At 41.9% G+C, this 24,439-nt stretch overlaps 3 protein-coding genes across 3 annotated transcripts; 2 read left to right on the forward strand and 1 right to left on the reverse strand.

Moving 5' to 3' along the window:
- Positions 1-36: 36 nt before the first annotated feature.
- LOC136421500 (alkylglycerol monooxygenase-like) lies at positions 37-6,146 on the reverse strand. Its single transcript, XM_066408829.1, has 11 exons — positions 5,969-6,146; positions 5,203-5,333; positions 4,333-4,484; positions 3,780-3,886; positions 3,060-3,155; positions 2,131-2,197; positions 1,617-1,682; positions 1,244-1,323; positions 804-938; positions 231-347; positions 37-45 (listed from the first exon to the last, which is right to left on the reverse strand). Exons 1-11 carry the CDS (start codon positions 6,116-6,118, stop codon positions 37-39), a joined length of 1,110 nt encoding a protein of 369 aa, XP_066264926.1. The 5' UTR covers positions 6,119-6,146.
- Positions 6,147-7,968: 1,822 nt separating this feature from the next.
- LOC136421350 (aldo-keto reductase family 1 member B1-like) lies at positions 7,969-14,120 on the forward strand. Its single transcript, XM_066408582.1, has 11 exons — positions 7,969-8,051; positions 8,456-8,550; positions 9,465-9,629; positions 10,080-10,196; positions 10,706-10,783; positions 11,470-11,586; positions 11,903-12,000; positions 12,424-12,517; positions 12,851-12,898; positions 13,147-13,232; positions 13,461-14,120. Exons 2-11 carry the CDS (start codon positions 8,482-8,484, stop codon positions 13,501-13,503), a joined length of 915 nt encoding a protein of 304 aa, XP_066264679.1. The 5' UTR covers positions 7,969-8,051; positions 8,456-8,481; the 3' UTR covers positions 13,504-14,120.
- A 3,471-nt stretch (positions 14,121-17,591) lies between these two features.
- On the forward strand, positions 17,592-24,306 carry LOC136421501 (aldo-keto reductase family 1 member B1-like). The gene is made up of 10 exons (XM_066408830.1): positions 17,592-17,666; positions 18,308-18,472; positions 19,039-19,155; positions 19,840-19,917; positions 20,511-20,627; positions 20,814-20,911; positions 21,134-21,227; positions 22,066-22,149; positions 23,343-23,428; positions 24,264-24,306. Exons 1-10 carry the CDS (start codon positions 17,592-17,594, stop codon positions 24,304-24,306), a joined length of 957 nt encoding a protein of 318 aa, XP_066264927.1.
- Positions 24,307-24,439: the final 133 nt, after the last annotated feature.

Genomic DNA, 24,439 nt, shown 5'->3' on the forward strand with positions numbered 1-24,439 from the left:
AATTATACAGAGACAAGAAGGCAGGGATTTCTTTTCTTAGATGCACTGTTACATTTAAGATTAAAATTATATGTAACATCACTATATTAATAGCTGACTGCAAAAGTGATAAGAAACTAAAGTTTTAAAAAAGGCATAATGTACCTCAAAATAACATCTTAATGATGGGAATAAACAGCAATCTTCGATTAGAAGCGAACATCAAAAGATAATTAAACTATGTCACCTACCTTAACAACAGCAAACAGCTCCTGGTATAGGACCATGGCCAGGAAAAAGTGTATAGCCACATAGACGGACCACAGGCTGGACACTTTGCTGTCGTACTTTGGCTCTGGATACTTCACCTGTGGTCATATACAGGACAAGACATGTTACATTCAGTCAAGTGGAGACAAAAGTGGGCAACATATTCAGTAGAACAAATAAAATTAATTTAGAATACAACATGGTGTATTTCCGTATCACCCGAGGTTCCAGCCCAAGTACGGGTAGGATCCCCAGATGGCTGTAACAAAAAGTTGTAATAACAGCAATTCCAAGTTCCATATTCGGTATTCAAATTTTCAACAGTGGCGCGATTGCTGCACTCAAAGTGGGTTCCAATGATTCTATGAAAGCCTGTTTGATAAAAGTACAAATGTAGAACCCTGTGTGATAATCCTAGTTATCACCTGGTCCGGAACACCTATATCGAACATTATGCTGGCCCAGGTAGGACATAAAATCTGATACATCAAAAAAAAAATCATTGTCCATAGCTCAAAGTCAAAAGTTGGAGATGGCATTACTCTATAACGTACCTTAGGGATGTCTTCAATACACCCCAGCCGAGGTTTCCCGGGTGCCCAGCCAGGTCCCTTCAACAGTACGGACAACTTGTTGGTCAGGCCTGGAGTTGCCCAGAATGTCTTCCAGATATGGATGAAGTGACAAAACTGCAGGAGGGAAAAGAGTCATAGATGTTTTGTTTGTTTTGTACAATCGGTAAATCACCTTTAAGTTCATAGTACACCAGTTTTGTACAGTAAGGCAACACCAATTTGTTTCCTTGGTTTTCAGATATTTCAAGGTGAAAATATAGCAAGCAGACATCATAAAAGCAGAGGGCTGGGAGGAAAACTTCAAACTATGTCTGTTTATGCTCAGAATAAAATGTAAACGGCTCTTAGTGTGGCTCTTCTCAAACACATGACCCATGGCCAATGTATAAATGCAAAACACATTAAAATGTGTACGTTACCTGCACCCAGATAGGGTCCCATGTGTTGAGTGGATGTGTCAGGCCGTATACAACCTTCTCTTCCTCTTTGGCAAATGTACCTACATATGGATGAATATAATGATTATCATATCTTCAATAGACATTGAACAAGATGGAAAAGTATTGTTTTCATTCATCTAGAAAACAGACAATAGACACCGTAAACTAAGTGAAACTTGTTAATGTATGCAAGTAGCTAGAGACAAACCAACAATTTGAATGTCACATTATGCAACAAACTATTATATCAGTTATAGAGCAGAATGTCAAAATAAGAATCTCAACATTAAAATATCTAGAGCTATCAAAGTAGGAGCACTGGGCGCACACACCAGTGAATAAAGGCACTTACCAAACATCCTGTCAAAGATGATCAGAGTACCACCATAGTTCTTGTCAATACAGTATGGGTTCCTTCCTTTGGGTGGGAGAACAAAGAAAATATCAGGAGTTAGAAAGTTTGCTCAAAAACAAGAACAATTTCATTGATTGTATTAAGCACATGATATACAGGTACATACTGTACATCAAAGGTAATACAGTCACAATGCACTGTGAAAAGAATGATATAAAAGATAATGATGAAAGGAATTGAACTTTCAAGGTTTACATGTACAAGATGACAGAAAGTGCAATACTGTAAATACAGAAATCTTTGCAGGGATTTAAATTTGCGGTGGATTTGAGTTCATGTTTGAAAAAAATAGTAGCCCTACAGTCAACAGTTAACCGCGAAAACCGGGAACATAAAAACACTGCGAACATTTCTGCATTAATTTTGCAGTATTTGATTTGAAACTTTTCTAGTCTGATCCTTTAAGTTAATGCAAAACAAAACTCACTAACATATTATTAAGGCAACTGACCATGGTGGACTCTGTGGTGGCTGGGAGTGTTTAGTATGTACTCCAGGGGCCCAAGGGACGTCACCAGCTGTAAGATGTACATTTGGTACATAGATATACATTTTACATACTTACATCAGCAAAAGTAAGCTTGGCACTGGGATCAAATTTATTTTAAACAATAATACCGTGTCAAATGTTAGGCGTGACACTGTGTCAGTCATGAAAAAACAAGATATACGTATTGTACATTAGAATAGAGATTTCTAATCCGTTCATTGGTCAAGACTATATGTAAATTCTTGAGGAAAAACAATGAACCATTCCTAGCCTAGTAGCAGGCTCTGCAGATTGCTGAAAAAAGTAGAAATTTGCCAAACAGAGTGGATACTACATGTAGTAGTATGCTAGCCTAGGGTAGTTGGCCAACCAATAGGTAAAAGGTAAAGCAGTCATCCTCAATCGAGGTGAAGCGTAATGCTTTTTCAAGTAGCTAGTTGTAGTGCAATGCGGCTTCGCCACGGCTCATGTTTTTGGCCAAGCACACCGGGTCACCCCTACTCTTCTCGATAAGTGTGTTGGGTTCTTTTACGTGCAGAGGTTTGACGCTTGAGGCTTACGCCCGAAGCTCCCTCATACACGGGGCCGCCGGCTTTACGTCACCATCCGAAATGACGAATGCAATCCCTTACAATATGTCCGAGCTCGAGAGTCGACCCTTAGGATCGAACTCGGGCCCTTAGGATCCACGGAATTTGATCCAGATGGCGAAGCAGCGGGGTAGCGTTACCGCTTGCGCCACGGGGACATGTATAACTATCCACTATATTAGACCAATTCTTACTACTAGTATTTTTCCAGCACTCCGCAGAGCCTGGTAGAGGCTAAAGCTTTATTACAACCTCACACAAAGCCCTGGAGTTTGAAATGGGATGAAGCCCTTTTCTCACCTCAGTGTGAATCCAGAACTGATATAACAGGTTGAACTGATAGTGGGCTGAGTACGCAGCAGGGGGAACCAGGAAAGCCGCAGGGAGTTGGAAGAGCTGAAATCAACAGTATTTCATTTTTATTTATTTATACAGGGTAAATACAACTCAGGCTGTGAAGCCTGTTTTTCAGGTACCCCTGATTTCACATATAAAAACACAAACTACAACTAAGTACACAGTGACAATAATAATCAATCAATCATAAAAGCCATGTTACATAGAATACAGATTTCAATTTCCGCCGGTATTGCCATTCTGAAAGTTCTTGTAAGTAATAGCAGTGCATTTATGGTTAACATAATAATAACATTGACAAGGCCTAGGGGAAAAAAGTTGTGTTTCAGGTTACCTAGCCTGACTAAATCGCACTCCTAGCGGTGGGCCCGTCAGATACCACCCCCTAGAGGGAGGGGTTCATTAACGCAGGCCAGCGAGAGGCTGTGTAAACAAAGGCTACAGGTTACCCGACTGACCCAGCTAGCAACATCCTGCTGATCCCTAGCGTCTATTTTGGTCGACCACTGGAAAGGGACATAAAACTTTTGGTCTACCATCTAATATAAAATCATTTTAATTTGCTTTTTCCACTTAATATGTACTAGTAACAAACCATGATTAATCACTTCTTGGTTGGTTCGTTCAGACAATAAACTAAAAAAATGCAAGATTATAACTTACAAAGAATGTGAGAACTTTCTGAGTGGAAGACTGTCTCAGTGCCGTTGTCAGGTTGTAGTCTTCTGAGCTGTGGTGAACCTGGTGTGATGCCCACATAATGTTCACTTCTGCAGTGGAAATCATACAACAGGGAGTTACACTAGACAAAATCCTTAGTACACAGGGCTTGAAATTTATTTTAGGGAATAGGTGCACTGGTGCACTTGCTATCCTTGGAATTCCTGGGGTACTCCCTGTGGAAAGTTTCCTGCCAACTAACATTAAAACATTCCTATGGACTAAAAATAGCTGCATGACCCCCTTTGGAATAGATTTCTGTGGACAAATTCCTGTACAATTCCTAGAATTCTTGCAGACTGCACACAGTACATTAGGCTTGCCCCTGAGGCATCGCCAAAATCATTTAGGGGACCACCAAAAAGCCAGGTCACATTGGCTAGCTTGTCATTATGTACAGGTGGTCACTTGTACAGGTTTGCCTCTATGTTACGAAGTGCTAACTAAAGGCTCCACTCCTGAAGCATTACCAAAATCATTCCATACATGTACATACCATGTGACATCCTGTGCAGCCAGTAGTAGGTAAACTCCACCATTATGAAGGCAGTCCACCAGGTTACAGGGGAGTTCCAGGGTAGCTCCACCAGTCGGTAGTTCTCGTACACCCAGACGTACGTCACCATGTAAATACCCTTGGAGAACAAGCTGAGGTGGACGCAAATGGACTATCATAAGCTAATAAAGTCTGCATTAGTAATAGAAGACTGACAGTACTAGTTTAACTAACTATGTGTAAACTGTGTTGATTTTGATAGTCAATTGTTTTATATTCTGACATTGAATTGCAAATGGCTGTCATCTTTACGCCAACTCAATTCAGAATTCACAATTATACTGAACAGACAGATTTCTATGATCCACTCACACCAGGACCAGGAAGGGCCCCTACTCTTTACGATAAGTTCGGTGGGTTCTTTTACGTGCTCGAGGTCCCAGGCTCTCCTCAAACACGGGACCTGGATTTAACGTCCTATCAAGGGATGTCCCTAAACCAAAGCTTGATACTCATTTTCACCTGTCACCTCACCTAACCTATGAGGGCCTCAGCATGCCCCTTTTACATAGAGCGTAATCGGCCATTTTAATTTTACGTAGAGCGTTGCCGACCACTCCATAATTTAGCGTAGAGCATAGGGGGGGCTTTCTGAATTTAGTGTAGAGCGTAGGGAGGCTTTCTGAGTTTAGTGTATTACGTAGCCGGCCCTCCGAATTTAGCGTAGAGCGTTGTCGGGACCCCCCAATGCAGGCCCTCACTTATCCCTTGATCTCTTTTTGGGTTGTTGGGGCACCATGAATAGTTTCTCTACCTGTCAGTGAAGTGATAAAAGTCATGTTGGCATTAATGTAGCCCTGCATGACTTACTTTGATGTTTCTGATATCATTCCTGCTGACAGAGAGCTTATGGAGTCGTTCAGACGGGCGGGCGTTTGTTTGTTCTTCAGAGAAGCCACCATCAACTCCAGCAGGATCAAGCCTATAAAGAATGGGGATGCCTGGAAACAATTTGAAAGAAAAAATGTTAACATTTTTCAAACTTAAGACATTGTACCCCCTCTGGCAGGACATTAAAAAACTGCACTGTGTGCTATGGTAAACCCCATTGCAATTTCAGTGCAAGCACACACATGCACAGACATGAACACACACACACACACACACACAAACATATATATCATACATAAGCAGAGAGAGACACAGACATGAAAAATAATGAAGACTAGGTTAGTAATAATTCAGAAACCCTTAGATTTCTAAAGACGGGTAAGGCCGCGATTTGTTACAACACTTACGTTACGAAAACAATTTTTATATTATGTACTAAATGTTAAACAGAACACTGGGCAAAGTGCAGTGGGACTTTCGTAAGCTCTTCCACAGATGATACTATAACTGACAAATCAATGAACAGACGTAACACATATTAAAAGTAAGTTGAAGTTGGTACCCTTAAAACAAAGTGATATAAAGTGATTATGAAGTTATTATACTTAGCATTTTGGAAAAAGCAAGGAAGTTATATATATAATATTTGCATAATTTGACCTCCTTACAACTTGGTGACAAAGTTCACACTTCGAGATGTCAGGTGCGCAACAAAGAAAGAAATACAAAGTTTCGGGACAATCACCTGTCCTACGTATTTGGGAACTTCCTCCAAGGTTTGGAACGACGTTTCGTTGGGAGTGACGAGGTAGAAAATCCGCCGGAGCCCCGTCAGGACCGACGGCCCGTCCTTTCCCGCGATCACCTCCGCAATTTTCAACTCAACCTCCGCCATCTTGTTTTCTTGACCCTGTGACGCAATCTCCAAGCAGATGTTGGGGCGGGGCGCACTTTTAACTCTTAAAGCAGATGTAGGGGCGGGACGCTCTTTCAACTCAAAGCAGATGTAGGGGCGGGACGCTCTTTCAACTCTAAACGTCGCTACCTGTTGTAGGCGGGGTAGCGACGTTGGGAGCAGACCAAGGCTAACAAGGCTGGACTCGATCCAGGCTGCTTTGGGGCCTTTGGTGACACCAGTATTGGCCTTTTATTTCTGAAATGTTCGCGGTGGTTTTAGGTTCGCGGTGGTTCTATGTTCGCGGTGGTTTTAGGTTCGCGGTGGTTTTAGGTTCGCGGTGGTTTTATGTTCGCGGTGTTTTTATGTTTGCGGTGGTTTTATGTTTGCGGTGGTTTTATGTTTGCGGTGGTTTTATGTTCGCGGTGGTTTTATGTTCCCGGTGACTCTCGAGATCTCCACCGTGAAGTCACTACACCGTGAATATGAATTCCCAATGTATTACTGTTAATTGTTACTGTTAATTCCACCACCCTGAAAAGATAAATCCAAACAGATCTCCAACCCAACGTCCCCCAGTATAACGCACATCCTATGTATTAAACTGGGGGGTGCTGCACTACAGACCTCTAAAATAATAATGATAACGGTTTATTGGTCAGAAATTACCTGTGCAATGGCAGCCAGTGCTGAATTGCTGCAAGGTTTACAATCACATAATATTATGCAGATACATATTTGCTCCACACTTGCACTTTGTGGAACTGTCGCAAGGGTCTGGGCGGCTGCCATTCGGCGCCAGCGGGTGACCTCAATACGACCTTCCCCAACCGAAGTCAGGTACCCATTCACACCTGGGTGGAGTGAGGAAAGTCGTGTTAAGTGCCTTTCCCAAGGACACAACATCGGGGCATAGCAGTGGTTTCGAACCCGGGACCTCTGAGTTCTGGGCGAAACACCCTACCGATTGCGCCACACGATGCCACAAACCCACTGTTTTGCAAATTGATGGATTTGTGTAACCCGGCGGCTTAATGTTAATGGAGGCTAATTGCTTACTGACATAATTGTTGCCCCAAACTAAATGACAGTGTACAATCTAAGGTAGTATAATCCAGATGTTGTACTTGAAAAGTTTAACTTTGAATCAAATTTTAAAGGAGACCAGTATTAGTCATAGCTGATCGCACCTATGTTTATAAAAGGCATTGACATGTACAGATATACTGCACCCTTCCAAGACCTGCCACAGTCAGGGCACTGATTAGGACAATCGTAAGGGTGTTCTCACCTCTCATTGGTAGGGCCAGAATCGGTTGATAACACGTCACGCCCACAATACAACGAGCAGACAACTATAATGTCAGACCAAATGCTGTCACCTATCAGGGCTCGAAATTCATTTTTTTAAACAGGTGCACCGGTGCCCTTAATCTATAAGTTAACGGTTTATGTGCACAGAACTTGTTTTTCTTGCACGATATAGAATAAAGTAGAATGTCAGAAAAATGTATTTACAAATTCTACTTCATCTCATAAGAACTTCAATGTGTAATTCTATAAACTTTAAACAAGTAATACATCAAAGTACAAAAGACGTTATATTGCTTTTTTTCTTTCAAAAATATTTTGTATACTAATGCATAATTGTACTCTTTACAAAGATATCTAGGTGCACTACTGCACCTACAGTAAAAAAAACAATTAGGTACACAGCTATTGTGAATTTTCGATGCACAAAAGTGCACCCGGTATTTCGAGCCCTGCCTTTATGTACACTTACTCATGCATACATAACTGCAGGGCGGTAAACAGGTTCTTCTGTCCCTGACCCAACCCAACCACAATCCCTGCATTCTTTTGTCTACTGGCCCACAAAGAAGACCCTCCGACACACTGAGTGATCGGCCTGTCTAAACACTCTGTATATCTCGTAAGTCCCTTCACAAGTATGGAGTTTTTATCCACTAAAACTGGTAGATTCCGAATGGCTTTTATTTATTCTTATATGATATCTTGTACTGTACTATTATCTATTTTATACTGCAGGTACTAGTCAAGACATACATATTGTAAAGAATTTTCACTCTATGTATTGTAGGTCATCTTGACGTTGTACATTCGTCTGTATTTTTGTTAGCCTGGAAACCATACCGTCGGGAGCTCCCCGGTTTCTCTGCGGCGCTGGGAGTGATGCCCGCCCGCCCAGACAGATAAGACCAGGCTATATTTTTGTGGGTCAGTCGTTACTAGCGAGAGCGGAATTGGCTGACCCAGTGTAATGAATTGCTTCAGTCTCAGGGCTTTAATAGTATGTGTTTGGTGTTCTATTTACAGGTGTTTGAAATTGATCAGTGAGCTTCATGGCAGGGCCTGCAGTGAGACTATGTACCGGGGCACCCATGCCTCTCCTGGGACTTGGGACATGGAGGGTGAGTTTGAACACATTTGAGTAATATACTCTGATTCCTTCTTAGTGCGTGTAGTCCAGCGGTTAGTGGCCATGCCTCTCCTGGGTCTGGGGACATGGAGGGTAAGTTTAAACAATGCAATGAGGTTTTAAAAACCTCTTTGGTTTAAACACATTTGAGTGTACTTTGATTGCTGATTAATGTGCGTAGGGCGTGTCCCAGTGGTGTAGTGGTCTGTGCTTCTGTTCGTTACCACATCTGGTTCTGATTACTCGGAACCGGAAGGCCCGAGTTCGTGCCCGGGTAGGACACCTTTGGACAAGAGGCGCATTGAGTCATACCAAAGACTTTATAAAAATGGTACATACTTCTGAAACAGTATGGAAGTTAAACATACTCCACTGCCAGTGGACTAGCCCCCTGCTGCAGTGATTGCACCACAGTGTGGCCCAGGGCTATGAAACGGGGATGGGCATCGCGCTACATACCTTATGGTGTGTGAGGATTTTATCTTAACTTAACTAACTTAATTAACATTATGGACTGTCCTTTCTTGAAGTCTCTAGATAATTCAAGCTGGGGCCGACCTGGTATCAGACTCGGGCCCACGATAGGGAATCCATAGAATTTGATCCAGATGGCAAAGCATGCAGCGCCGGTCGCTTGAGCCATGGGGGCATGCGCTTTATACAATCTCAATATACCTTGTCTTGAAGATAGTCGAATAATGAATTTTTATTAATATGATTCTGACTATTTTGTATTATGACAGCCTCGCAGGTAACCACTGGTTGCCTGAAGTATGCTATGGCTTACAATATTACAATTACAGTTTTAAGGTTACAAACACAGTATTACAGACATCACTGTGGTGTTACAGTTGGTACAAAAACACAAGCCTATTAAAACATTACTCGTCCTACATAATTTTCCAGGCTCGACAGAATGATTGTTACCGTGCCGTGAAGGCGGCTCTGGACATGGGCTATCGTCACATCGACACTGCGGAATATTACCGGAACGAGAAAGAAATTGGTCAAGCTCTTCATGAGAACTTCGCGGCAGGACTGAAGAGGGAAGAAGTGTTCGTGACCAGCAAGGTTGGAAAAATCTTAAACCTTTAGCACTTTGAAGTAGCCGTTTGGCACGCAATTCCCTTTTGCCAGTATTGGTTCAGACGTAGGCAGCAGGGAGAGGGTTAAAAATGCTACATCACTGCTTAATGCACTCATCATGCAGCGTTTGGTAGTATGGGAAATAAACACACACAACTACCATTGGACTGACTAAACCCCCTATTGGAGACTGTAGACACGTGATTACGCACGTGTGACGTCAGCACTGGGTCAAAGGTCGTCGGAAGTCGGTACCACCTCCGTCCCGGTTAGACTGGCGTCTCCCTATCTAAGGCCTTAAGTTGAATGCTAAATTGTAAACATGGCATTGATAGCTAATACAACATTACTATACAGAATTTTAGTTTTAAGTTTTTTTGCTCAGGATCAGAAGCAAGTTTTATCAAATCAGATCTTTTCTTTTCTGATTCGTAGTTGTGGAACACCAGGCACCACCCCGATGACGTCCTCCCCGCCTGTCAGAGGAGCCTAACAGACCTGGGACTAGACTACCTGGACCTGTACCTCATGCACTTCCCTGTGGCTTATGCGGTAAGGTAACAGCTTTTACCTGCGCCCAGTGGCCCTGTCCCTGGAGCTAGAAGTCGCGAGTTCGATTCCGACTGTGTCACTCACTCTACCTGACCGCTACTGGAATGGTTCGCAGTCCTTAGGACGGGTCGTTAAGCCGTGGTCCACCGGTACCGTTAATTGTGCTTGTCGAAAAGTGCTAGGGTAATTTTCCCGGTACAATGAAGTTTGTATATTGTATTCTCCAAGCAGAGGTTTCGGTAGAGTGGGGTAGTTGTGGCTGTTTTCTTTTTTTTCAATCTGCCTCCGTAACCTCTGCTTGGAGAATATTAATACTGTACACCGTGAGCGTCTGTCTTCTCTGCCATGACCAGTGGAAGATTAGCTATTCAGTGAGCTAAATTGGATCGATATCACTATTAGAGTGAAAGGCCAACTGTGTTGATTCAGAATATAGATTTCATTAGGTGCGACACCAAACATTTTGTTGTTGTTTACTTTGCATGCTGTTGTTGTTTGTTTTTTTACAGAGAGGAGACAACTTTCTCCCGTTTGATGACAAGGGCCAGGCTTTTACACTTGACATCCACTTCATGGAGACATGGAAGGTGATCATTCATAGATAGACAAATTTGAACCACGCAAACTGGTTTCGTCATATGGGGCATTTTGCGCACAAACTGTCTCTGTCATCGCTCACGTCCGTAAAGAACAGGACGCATTCGAGACTTGATTTATATTTATTACGTTTATTTAGTTCTTAAGATAATTTCTGTTAGAAAACGGGATAGTTTGAAAAGTTGTCTATTTGTAAAGTTCTATCCCATTAATTTACGATACGTTTGTGACAAACGTTATCACATGTAAAAGTAGTTATCATGGTTTTCGATTGAAATAAATTTTAGGAATTCAAAAATGGGACAAATAGCTTGAGCTCGCATTCGAATGACCTATAGCATCCCCTGACCCCTGACAGGTGTCACAGAGCCAGGCATCTTAGTTAGTACCTTTCATACACATGAATGGTTAAATCAACAACGATCTTTCTTCTGTCCTTCCTATCTGTTTTGCAATTACTGTAGGTCTTGAAATATTTGCTGTGGTTTTACTATCATAATGTCACTTGGCTTGACATGCATGACATTGAGAATATCGATTTGGAATGTACTACCAAGTACAAATAATTGTTTCAACCGTGACCTTAAAACACCCGGAAAACCGTCTGTCTTTTTTTACAACAAATTTAAGTCTAGGTGAAAATAAATGAACTTACTGCTCTTTTTTTCTTTTTCAGGCCATGGAGAAGCTAGTTGATGCAGGCCTGGTGAAGGCCATCGGTGTGTCCAACTTCAACATCTCACAGATGGAGGAGGTTCTGACCAATGGGAGGATCAAACCAGCTGTCAATCAAGTTAGTGTAGCTCCTCTCATTTAACCTTATAAGGCCACATCCGTTAATTGATTTGATGGTTGTTAGATTTGGGAAAGTATCAATTAGGAACTGTAAGATGTAATCAAACACAGAGTCTGAGCTATGAGTGGAAAACCTGTACACAGCTTTATGGAGTGAATATAGTTAAATCCCAGTTTTCCACCCTACCCTTTGTTAATGATGCATTGATGTCGACAGGCTTGCTAAATTTTTACTTGAACGTGTCGCAAAAAAGCTAAGTTTATCAGCAAGAAATTGACTTCATCCACCTACTAAATCGTTTTGTTACCAACAGGTTGAGAGTCACCCGTATCTTGGTTGCCATCGGTTACTGGAATATTGCACATCCAAAGGTGTCGTCATCACGGCCTACTGTCCAATAGCAAGGCCCGGGTAAGGCGGTCTTAGATTGTCTTCCAAATATATACTAGTATATTGGGGTGAAACTAGAACATCTGCTAATAGAATTCCACCACCTGCAGGGTACATAATTCCGCCACCCTGAAAATATACCCCCAAACAGATCTCCAACCCAACTTCCCCCAGTATAATGCACGCCTGTATATCTAAATCGTGAATACCTGGGGATGCTGCACTAGAGGTCTCTCGAACCCACTGTTTGTCAAAGTAGCTGATTCATGTGACCCAGCGGATTAATGTTAATGGAGGTTACCAGTTGACTGTTTTATGATTTGAACAAGGTCACCATGATAATCTTTCAGATCATATTTCTTATTTCTTGTCTTCTTATTTTTTTATATGGTATGTCGGTTTTGTAGGAGCAATTCAATCAACTCATATTGTTTGTGGTTTCAGATCGAAAGAAGCAGAGGAGTACAAAGTAGGCTCTCTGTTGGAGGACCCGGTCATAACGGAGATCAGTAATAAACATGGGAAGACTCCAGCACAGGTTTGTGAATTAAACTATCTTCAAAATAATATTTGGTTGAATAGAATCATTCATTAACTACTTGATGAGTTCATCCTTTTACTACTTAATTCTTTCATTCATTCATTAATACATTTGTAACGAGGGGCAATGCTTGGAACACGTATTCTATGGTGCTCAGCCATTGTTTCAAACGGTACTGGCAGCTCGAACACCAAACGCCCGATCCCGTTCTGACATTTGAAATTCCGGCATTTATTGTATACATCTGTGTTTGTGTTGTCTCCTTAATTAATCCCCTTTCCTTTATTCATTCATTCATTCATTCATTCATTCACTGACTCCTTCTTTCAGGTGTGTCTTAAGAGTTCCACGCCTGCCAGGATCAAGGAAAACTCACAGGTGAGCTATGGCAGGCAGAGATGTTAAGATGATTTATTCTTTAATGTATATTGTAATGTCTTTAATCCAGTCATTGTATGTTGGGTTTACAAGTTGTATGTTTGTCTGTATTTTGTGGGTCAAACGTTACCCGCGAGAGCTGCCTAGTGCGACAAAATAATTACTTTTCATGAGAACTAATTATGGTGAATTTGATGTGCATGCCCAAAATATTGTGTATATGTTTCCATTCTTTCTCCCTTTGGCAGCTCTTCGACTTTGAGTTGAGTGAAGATGACATGTCGGCCATCAACAAGCTTGACAAGAACGGTAGACTCTGCTGGTTTAGTCTAGCGTAAGTAACATTATGTTATACCTAGGCCTGGATAACGTTCGATAAGGATGTTCAAGATTAAGACCGGTCTGTATTTCACCGTATTGCCCGGGATTCAAAGTCATATTGCATGGGCTTCCATCGAATGATCCGAACGCACCTCGAGTGAAGGAAACCGTAATGATTAAGCCTACCCCACATCTACTTGAGATTGATATTTGTTCTTCTTCTTCTCCTCTTTTTTTACAGGTGTACAACACATCAACACTGGCCCTTCAATGAAGAGTTCTAAAAGCTGTCTGCTTTCGGTACCAGAGACAGATACGGATAACATGAACCATCCAGTCTTTTACAAAGGGGTCTGAGCTATCTGAAGATGCTTTCATTACCAAGGACAGAGCTCAGTGCATGGATAACACAAACCATCCAAGGGACATACCTATCTTCCGACACCCATAACCCATTAGGGTATTGGAACTTAGGGGTGTAGAAAAGGGGTGTCGGAACATAGTGGTGTACATTTGTATGTCGGAACATAGGGGTGTCAAAAGACTCAAAACATAGGGTCAGCTTGATGATTTGATATATATACAATGTACATGTATGCTCTGATCGTGAGTTATGGGTAAAATGTACAAAATGACCTAATTCTCTTTGGTTTGCTGGAATTTCGCCGTTAAGACTGTCATGAAAGGATGTAACTGTCAGTAAATTGGACTAAATTTCTGGATGTACTTCTCGAAGATTATGTCAATTATGAGTATCATAATCTATTGTGTCTTGAAAAAGACAAAGGAAAAATACGATCTTAGATGCTAAAAATGCCAAACAGAATCAGTGTTTGTGGTAACATCATTGCACCAACATCTTCTATTGCGGCTCAATTAAAGTGTTACTTCTACACTGTAACTGTATATGGATTTCTAACTGTGTGGTTTACTGTAAGGCCTTAGAAAAAATGTTGTGTTTCCGTTTGCTCATTATCTCCATGTTATCTCCATGAAAAAAGGCTTTTTCATGGAGATACTGTTTTGCTTGCGTTTGGTGTTTGTGTGTATGTATGTGACACCGGACGCTTAAAGTCACCATAACTGTAGAACCTGTACATGGATTGTAATGATTTTTGGTATGTGGGTGGGTGTTAGGAGGAGGAAGGTCAAGGTCGATTTTGGGCCCCCTGGCATGTGTGACTAGAACTGCAATGGCGTATTTGTTAAAATCTTCAATGTAGAAGAACTGAAGAGTGGATCGACAGATCGTCATGTTCTTTGGTACACAGGTAGGTTAGACCAAGTTGTACACACTTAAGTGCAAACTATGCAAATGAGACCGAATTTGCATAAGTAAGGAGGTAAATCGTTTGCATGGGTGTCGTCGGATGCTTAAAGTCAGCATAACTGTAGAACGTGTAGATGGATTGTAATGATATTTGGTATGTGGGTATGCGCTGGGAGGAGAATGGTCAAGGTCGATTTTGGGCCCCCTGGTTTGTGTCCCTGGAACTGCAATGGCCTATTTGTAAAAATGTTCTAAAGGGGTATAACTGAAGAGAGGAACAACAGATTTTCATGTTATTTGGTACGTAGGTAGGTTGGACAGAGATGTACACACTGAAGTGCAAATCATGCGAAGTTAGTGTGTTTGCGTGTGTGTGCGCGTGTGTGTATGTTTGTGTCACCGTGTGTGTATGTATGTGTCACCGGACGCTTAAAATTGGCATAACTGAAGAACGTGTGGATGGATTGAAATGATATTTGGTATGTAGGTAGGTGCTGGGAGGAGAAAGGTCAAGGTCGATTTTGGGCCCCCTGGTATGTGTCACTGGAACTGCAATGGCGTGTTTGTAAATATTTTGCAAGGAGAATAACTGAAGAAAGGAGCGACAGATTTTCATGTTATTTGATATGCAGGTAGGTTGGACAGAGATGTACAAACTGAAGTGCTACTTATGCAAATTCATACTGAATTTGCATAAGTAATGAGGAATATCTACTCTATTGTGGGCTTTGAGGTCGCACCATCTGTTGGTCTCTTATCTAGGTCAGTAGCTATTTATAGCCACTTCTCCCCTTGCCCGGCCAGTGTGGGTCATACCATTGAGCGATATAGAATGGGGGGAACTGGTTTAATAAAAAAACAAAGTTTCATGGAGATTTGGGGTCCTAAGACTCTTGTTTTCTATGTTCTTAACGTAATAACAGTTACTGTTTGGGTACGATTTTAAACAGATTTTTCTATTGGACGCAATCTAAAGTTTTTCATCTGCTTGGACTTGGTTAACTCTTGCGGTAGTCATATGAACTGCAGCTGATCTTTGACCCATGTACTACTAGCCTGTATTTTCACAAGCTCTCGGGTGGAGGTTACTGACCCCCAGTAGTTTCTGAAAGCCCTGACGATCTTGCCACATGACCAAACCATCTTATTAGCGTAGAGGGTTGTCGGGACCCCCCATGCAGGCCCTCATCTTAGCTTGCGCTTCATCACAGTTGTCAAGAGGTTGCCATGTGGTCCAACGGCTTGTACTACCTTGTTGTAACTTTCCTCATTGGTTACACGAGCTAGATACGTCAGGCCCAGTCCTGCATAGCCTGGTCCCAGTCTCTATGGGTCGGGTTGGGTGTGTTTTACCGGGCCCAGTCTGCTTAATTGACCCGTTTCTGTCAGTCTGTCTTAGCTGCAATTTAGAATTTCGCAGCCACCGTAGTTTTGCCGAGCTAACTAACCCTCGGCCGGGCTAATCTGTCTGGGCGGTCGGGCATCACTCCAAGGCCCGGAGAGAAACCGGGGAGCTCCCCGTCGGATGGTATGGTTTCCCGGCTAAGTCATTCAGCATCTTGATTCTTGGTTTCATTGTCCTTTTCTGTTGGTCAGTTGTGTTTATGTTTCAGTCAAGGCACTGATTACCACATCGCATCACAGGGGATAACTCAGGCACGGCACGCCCACTGAACAAACACGACTAGCTATAGACAACTTCTTACAGATCAAAGTCCATCACCTTTCGTTTACTATCTTTGCGGGGCGTGAACAGGTACATGTACTGTCCCTCACCCCTGGCGACCATTCCTGCCCTATTCCTTCGTCTTCAGCCCCTGTGAGGAAGACCTCTGGACACCCTGAGCGCTCCACTAGAAACTCTGTAAATCGTGTAAGTCATATTTCATTTATTGTCAAATATGCTACAATACATTACACCGACTCTCGAGGCATCGTAGCTGATATTGGAGAGTCGACGTTTATGGACAGACAGATACCGAGGCAAGGGAAATTTGCACAACACTAGACTTGAAATGCAATGCTACAGTCAATCAATAAAGATTAGCTCCACACTTCATATATATATATAGCCGTGGAGTTTTACTCATACACTTGGAATTGGTGGATTCCATGACTGCTGAAGTCAACAATCTATTATCCTAGTTCAAAATAGTTCAGAGCTCAATGAACTTTTGTAACTGTATGTTGTTCAGTAGAAAATGAACCAGGACAATATTTTTACTATTCTGAATGGAGTTTAAACTGTAATCACCAACACAATAAATTGGACTGATCAGCTACAGTCTACCAACATAGATGAACTTTCAATTGAAGGTTTTTACTATTGATTACGCGAAATGTGAAGTATTGATTATACAATGTAATGCAAAGTACGGTCAATCTTGAAACATTCCCGGTTTTTGCAGATACTTCTCAATCGGGAGTGTGTGTTTTAAATGATTATCATTTGGGTGAAAGGTCAAATGAATTAAATAGATGCATGACCTGAGAACTCACGTGATCAGTCAGTTACTACGTCACTTTTATTTATTTAGTTTCGCATGTACCGGAGGCTATTACTAAGGGCGAACCCATGTGCAGTCATAGGACTGTAGGTTTTTTAACCACTCATCCATATTTGTATGTATCTGTCCTGGCATTAAGTGTTTGAAATTTGAGATGGTGACTCCCCCGGGTGCGCCCCTGCGCTGGTTTCAGTAAACTGTCAGTGTTTATATTGATATGATCATTAACTAGTCACTACATATATGTAGCGTGCGTAGTCCAGTGGTTAGCGATCTTGCCTCTGGAACTAGAAGCCCCGAGTTCGATCCCGGCTGTGTCGCTCACCCGACATGCACGCTACCGGAAAAGGTCGCAGTCCTTAGGACGGGACGTTAAGCTGTGGTCCACCGTTCATTGTGCTTGTCGAAAAGAGCTAGCATATAGGGGAATGTCCCCGGTACAATGAACCTGTAAATACTGTACATAGCGTCTGTCTTCTCTGTCACGACCAGTGGAAGAGTAGCTCATCTGTTCGTTGAGTTCATTTGAGCTAAACTGGTTCGTTTGTTATTCCACCCCAAGTTACAGATTGAGATTGAGAAGTGAGTAGCAGACATGGCCGGGCCTGCTGTGAGACTGTGTACTGGGGCTTCCATGCCACTACTGGGACTGGGAACATCAAGCGTATACGTAAGTTTAAGCACGTTACTAGCAGAGTAGAGTACATAAATAACATTACCCACACTTGTGATACGCTCGTTCTCATTTAAATGTACACATTTTTTAATCTCCGTTACCGTAAGAAGTAAGGCGTTCCTGACATTAAGATATGACACATATAAGGTACCAAACTGCCGTTTTTAAAAGCTAGAAAAGTTTTAAGTCGTCATAAAAACTACAGTTTGACATCTTACATGTGGCATATCCTAATGCCAGGAACGTCTTATTTCAATCAGTAACGGAGATTACAAAACGTGTACATTCATATGAGAACGAATTGACAACGGTGGTTGCTTCAGGACCGCGCCAAACAGGTATATTATGTATTTAGTTTTAAAAAATCCGTCAATCCCAGCTATGCCGGGTTGGTATTCCTGGAATGTTACCCGCACACGTAACGTTACTAGAAACCAGTCAGAGATTCCATGGGAGGTCAGATAAGATCGGCCTGCCACCCTCTCCGCTGTGACTTGACTACCCAGGCCTATGTTTTGCTATAACTAGTGCAGTCTTTTATCGGTATTGAATGTTATAAAACAATTTTATATATAGGGGGTCCGCAGGACACGTTGAGTGCAGTTTTCTAACTAATACATATTGAACTTTTCCAGGGTCGACAGAATGATTGTTACCGTGCTGTGAAAACAGCTCTGCAGATGGGCTATCGTCACTTTGACACCGCCGAATATTACAAGAACGAGAAGGAAATCGGTCAGGCTCTGCAGGAAAACTTCACGACAGGACTGAAGAGGGAGGAAGTGTTCGTAACCAGCAAGGTTGGAAAATCTTTGTTCAAGTATAGAGAAATGGAGGGCCCAAAGGACTTAAGACTTTAGTACACACCTTCAAACGGAACTGGGAATCGAACTCGGTCTACCATATGCAAGGCGAACACTCTATCTCTAGCTACCCACTAGGCCATTGCACCGGTTTTCCGACTCCGAATTGCACATACCAAATATCATAAAGATCCATCCACTGCTGTCCGTACATACGCCAGCCACCCACAAACATGACCGAAAACATTAACCTTCTTGGAGAAAGTTGCATAAGAAATTATGCAACATAATTTCCACCAAGCAATTTGCCCAAGTCTTGACATTAAGGACTTTTGTTTTATTCTTTTTTGCTCCTTAAAGATTGATGCGTCTTCTTCTTTAACTCCTCAAACGTCATGTCATTTAGATGAGCAGGAGACTTAACGTACGTTAACGTTAACACTATCAGTTCACTAACTTGAGCCATGGTTGTCTGATATATGTATTTCTCTTTGTGTGTACATAATCAAAGGTAATCTGCTAAATAGCATATTTTCTTTTTTGCTTCGTACTTTTGTTCGTAGTTGTGGAACACCAGGCACCACCCTGATGACGTCCTCCCCGCCTGCCAGAGCAGCCTAACCGACCTGGGACTAGACTACCTGGACCTGTACCTCATGCACTTCCCTGTGGCTTTTGCGGTAAACTTTTATTCTTAGACTTTTTTTAGAATGAAAGATCAGCTGTTGGGGAAAATACAAAAGTTAGCAACACCGAAAAAGTTTTGTTAACCCTCTTACCCTTAGAAGGGCCACAAAAAACATGTTGTTATGGAGGCCTCCTCATTCAAGACTGTATCAAAGTTGAACACCTTGATATCTGAAGTGTACATACCTCTGGGATAGCTGATACCATTAGTAGATTTTCTTTAAATTCACTGGGTTTTCTTTTTTGGTGGTCTTTATAGGTACGTTGCACTGTAGCCTGGAAACCATATCATCGGGAGCTCCCCGGTATCTCTACAGCGCTGGGAGTGATGCCCTCCCGTCCAGACAATTTAGCCAGTTTCGGGGTGGTTTTACCTAAGGGCTTGGCTTTAATTATCTAGCCCCCTATGGCGGTGGCGAAATTCTCTATGGCAGCTAAGTAGACAGGCTGACAGAAACGACTCAATAAAGTAGACTGGGCCCGGTAAAACACCCCTAAGTCGACCCGTAGAGGCTAGGACCAGGCTAGTTGCACTGTATAGTTAAGATAGATCACACACTGTGTATCATGATAATAAATGCCAAATGCGATTAGATGATTGCCACAGTAAGACTGAGAACTTTGTTGTTATCTACTAATTACATGTTGTTGTTGGTTTGTTCCATTCTTTATTACAGAGAGGAGACAACTTGCTCCCGTATGATGACAAGGGCCAGATTATCACACTCGACATCCACTTCATGGAGACCTGGAAGGTGATATCATTCGTAAATCAATAAGGATCATCAAATCTATAAAGTTTATCAATTATCGAACATCATCAGCTATGTGCCAACCCCGTAGTATTAGAATTACCCGCACTTAACTTAAAGTGTCTGCCAGCTTTTCGCTAAGAAAATGATGTTGAGCCTTTACTTATTCATAGAAACTCAAACTGGCCAGCCGGCCACTTTTCATTGAGGTCATGACGGCAAAGGTAAGGGTCAGACAAAGATACAGTTTACGTGATTGAAGCCCTAATTAATGGGATATACCTTATAATGATATTAACATTCATGAAAATAATATTTCTGTCAGCCACATAAAATACGAAGAATCAAACCAGTTTACATTGAATGCCTTCTTTTGTTTAAGTACAATGTTTCCTATACATGATGTAAGAAAGATCTATTTTCTCTAGCCTCCTTCGCAGACTTTCTAGAACGGCGGCGTATATATTTGGCGCCGTTCTAGGAAGTCTGCGAAGGAGGCTACATTTTCTCGCCTTAACATCGAGAAAGCCTACTGTCTCCTTTTTAGTCCCAGTGAAAATGAATAAACATACTTTTTTTTTAAATATTATATTCAGGCAATGGAGAAGCTTGTGGATGCAGGACGGGTAAAGGCCATTGGTGTGTCTAACTTCAACATCTCACAGATGGAGGAGGTTCTGACCAATGGGAGGATCAAACCAGCTGTCAATCAAGTAAGCTTCTCCCAGAATTTTACCTTATAAGGTCATCTCAATTCAATTTGAAGGTCCTGACCAATTACAGGATCCAACCAGCCGTCAATAAGGTATAAGCTCTGCGTATTGATTTAATTTGTTGGATCTCTGATTTGAAAAAGTATTCTCATTTGCATATCAAAATTGTTTTTTTTTTACCTATAGATAGAGAGTCACCCGTATCTTGGTTGCCATCGGTTACTGGAGTTCTGCACAGCCAAAGGTGTCGTCATGACGGCCTTCTGTCCAATGGGAAGGCCGGGGTTAGGCGAATGTTATCTTTCGGCACATGGACAGTTTGGTCCCTGGCCGTTCAGGACGCTTTTGCATTTGTATTTATTAACAATGAAACAGGTAATACACGTTTCCTCAAAGCGTCAAGGAGAGTACAAATTTGTAATGTTTGTGGAACTATAAAAGGAAATGACGTATTAGAATTGCCATATCGTATGTAGGTCTCCGACCTTACGTGTTTGTATTTTCAGATCACAGGAAGCAAAGGAGTACGGAGTAGGCTCTCTGCTGGAAGACCCGGTCATCATGGAGATCAGTAAGAAACATGGGAAGACTCCAGCTCAGGTAAACTGTCTTTATTACTATCTAGACTGAACTATTTTATTTGGCTCGTGGATATCTTAACCCTTGTTCTGCTGACCTTTAATAACGTAATTATTTCATCAATTTGATTTTGCAATCTGGTCACTTGCCTTCAACATTTTCTAAGCTGCTGTGGCGTAGTTGTGGCATAGATACTTCCACATTCGGCGCCTTTTGCCACGGTATGACACGTTCAGTTGAAAAATACCCCAACCTGTACATATACAGGCCCCTCAGGCGCTGTAATACACAACCCAACAGTCAGCGAAATGCATTGTTATAATGATACATATGTGATGCCTTTAAACAAATGTCAGCTCAGTGATTCCTCACACCCCATTGCAAACCCTTCCATCGTGATATTTTCTTGATGATCTTCATCAAAGGTTTTGTCTTCTTTCATTTTACCTCGTCACTTCTCTTTTTTATTTGTGTGCTACAGACATGGCACCATTTCTTACTTTACTTTCTTTCTTTATTTCGGGTATACAAAACAAACCCATAGGAACACAATACATATTTAAAAGTGCTATAGGCTTAACACAAACACCAAATGACATACAAACACAAAGAGGTTTAAAACCAAACTAGATGCACAATAGGCCGTACACATGTACAGTACGAAAATATGAGTTCCTAAAGAAGGCGTCAGATACTAACAGGCTCCTGAAAAAAAAACTTTCATTCATTCATTCTCATATCATTCATTGTCACATATGGTTTTGGAGCAACTGAGCATATTGTTAATTCATTCTTCCATTCATTCATTCACTCACTCATTTATTTATTCATTCATGTATTCATTCCATCCCTCTTACAGGTGTGCCTTAAGTGGCAGGTACAGAGGAATGTGGTGGTGATTCCTAAGAGCGTCACACCTGCCAGGATCCAGGAAAACTGCCAGGTGAGCTGCAGCAGGTACTGGGATTCAGCTCGTGCAATGAGTTTTATGGTTCTTTGTTGCATATAGCGACCCTCCCTGATATAGGTAGTAGTGAAAGGCTCCTGGATGGCCAGAGATCAGAGAGGGGGGTGGTGTAGCCCCGGAGGCTGGTGTACATTTGACTGTACTAAGGCGTTCTGAGAAGCGGCTGTGTTGACCGGCACTGGAATGAAGGAGTGTGCATCGTGATCTTGAGTGTTCGTCTGATCTGTTTATGGGAACCTGTTACATTTCTTGATAACATATGTTGTTGTTGTTCACCTTGCAGTGCCTCGAGGCACATAGGGCGGCAGGTTTCCTTGCTGGTTCAGTAGTAGCGTATATTTCTACAGGGAGGGGTTGCTAGCCCTTCCCTTTTAACGTGCTCGGGGTACCTCCTTGAACACGGGACCCCCTTTATACGTTCCTTCCGACAGACGTGTGCAGCCCTAATTGAGACGCCCTTCCCAGGATTTGAACTCCCAGTTACCCACTCATTTTACCAGGGGATCATCATCATCATCATCGGTCGACCCCCTGGGGGGGGGGGACGGGGCAAGTCCATGCACGACTTCTGACCACACCAGTCTATCTGCCATGGTCGCACTTAGGTCTTCCATGTGAATTGAGGTGTCTCTAGATAGAGCCCCCGGGAAAGTCAGCTTTCTGGATCGTGTTTTCTCCCGGGGCCTCCACAGAATGAGTGAGGAGATAATCTCCTCACTTGCCCGAAGGCAGTGACCAGCAAACTGGACCCTTCTCTGCCTGAGTCTGTGTGACACCCGTGGTAGAGAACCGTAAATGGTCTGAATAGTTGGGTGATGTTTCCAACTTAAGTTCTGTTCCAGGGGATCAACTGTGGGGTTGCTACCAGTTGAGCAACAGGGACATCCCCCCTTGATAACATGTGGAGAGTGCAGAGAAGACTCGTATACTGTGAATACATATATATTGTCCTTTGTGAAAGTAATGTCATTCAAACTAGTTTTTAGGTACTTTTTTTATTTTCATGTGTTTTCTTGGTGTTTTCTATAGTTTTGTATTAGTTACTGTACACTTCAATGTAGTAAAGGCTTTCTTCAGTTTATATTGCCATGCAAAAACCTAGTTTTAATGCACAGAATATGATATATGCAAACAGTTGTTCCATCCCCTATTTTCTCTCTGTTTTACAGCTCTTCGACTTTGAGCTGAGCGAAGATGACATGTCTGCCATCAACAAGCTTGACAAGAACGCCAGAATCGTTGGTTTAAATTGGGAGTAAGTAACGTGATAACGGTTAAGGTTATAACATGCAAGCTCATCTGTATTGGTACAAAACAACAGGAGCTAATTGATTCATTAGCATACAAATTTGTTTTAGCTTAGTATTCTATTGAACCATCTGCAATTGTCTTCACTTCATTAATATGATTATCTGTTCAGAGTTTTGGTATAAGACCTAGTTCTACCAGATCCTTCTCTTGTCAGTGACAAAAGATAACGGATGCTGTCTGAAAAGTCTGACTGTTTCAAAATTGTATCCAGTTGCTGAGTAACTATTATTGGCGTATCTTATCACCTGGATGTCTAACCTTCATCAACGTAGTCCTGTTCCGTGTTTTGCTGCTACTTATGCATATCAGCTGAATGTGAAAAATCAGGGTGATCTTGATTAGCACTGATGATATTATACTATTAATACTATTTTTCCACTTGCTTTCTTTAAATTTACATTGATTTGAATCGATGTACCAGGTGTGTCCCTTTTGTGTTGCCACTGCATTATGCACTCTTATTTTGTGTTATTCATTACTGCTATTATTATGATTTATTTCTGATTATTATTATTCATTACTGTACCTATACCAACACTCCTCTGTCAAGTTTATGTATTCAATTGGTGTCCTATAAGTCCGTATGGGCTCGGCGACTTAATTGAGTCGCAGGACACGAAAATTAAATATTCATTCATTCATTCTATGGCAATATTCTTTAACCCGAAAGCGTGTTTGCAGCTTGACACAGAAAAGGGCAGTGAGGAAAACGTAATGCTTTAGCCAACATAACACCTGCTTGGAGATTGATATATTTCTGTCCTTCTCCTCTTTTCCAGGTGTAAGACGCACCCACTTTGGCCCTTCAATGAAGACTTCTAAGCCGTCCGCTGACAGTCTCTTCTTTCAGTACCAAGGACAGAGCTCAGTACATGGACAACAGGAATCATCCAGTCTTTAACAAAGGGGACGCCCAAACGTTCATAGATTTTGGAATATTATTAAAAATTTTATG

Source organism: Branchiostoma lanceolatum, chromosome 16, assembly GCF_035083965.1.
Source record: "Branchiostoma lanceolatum isolate klBraLanc5 chromosome 16, klBraLanc5.hap2, whole genome shotgun sequence".
Taxonomy (NCBI): Eukaryota; Metazoa; Chordata; class Leptocardii; order Amphioxiformes; family Branchiostomatidae; genus Branchiostoma; species Branchiostoma lanceolatum.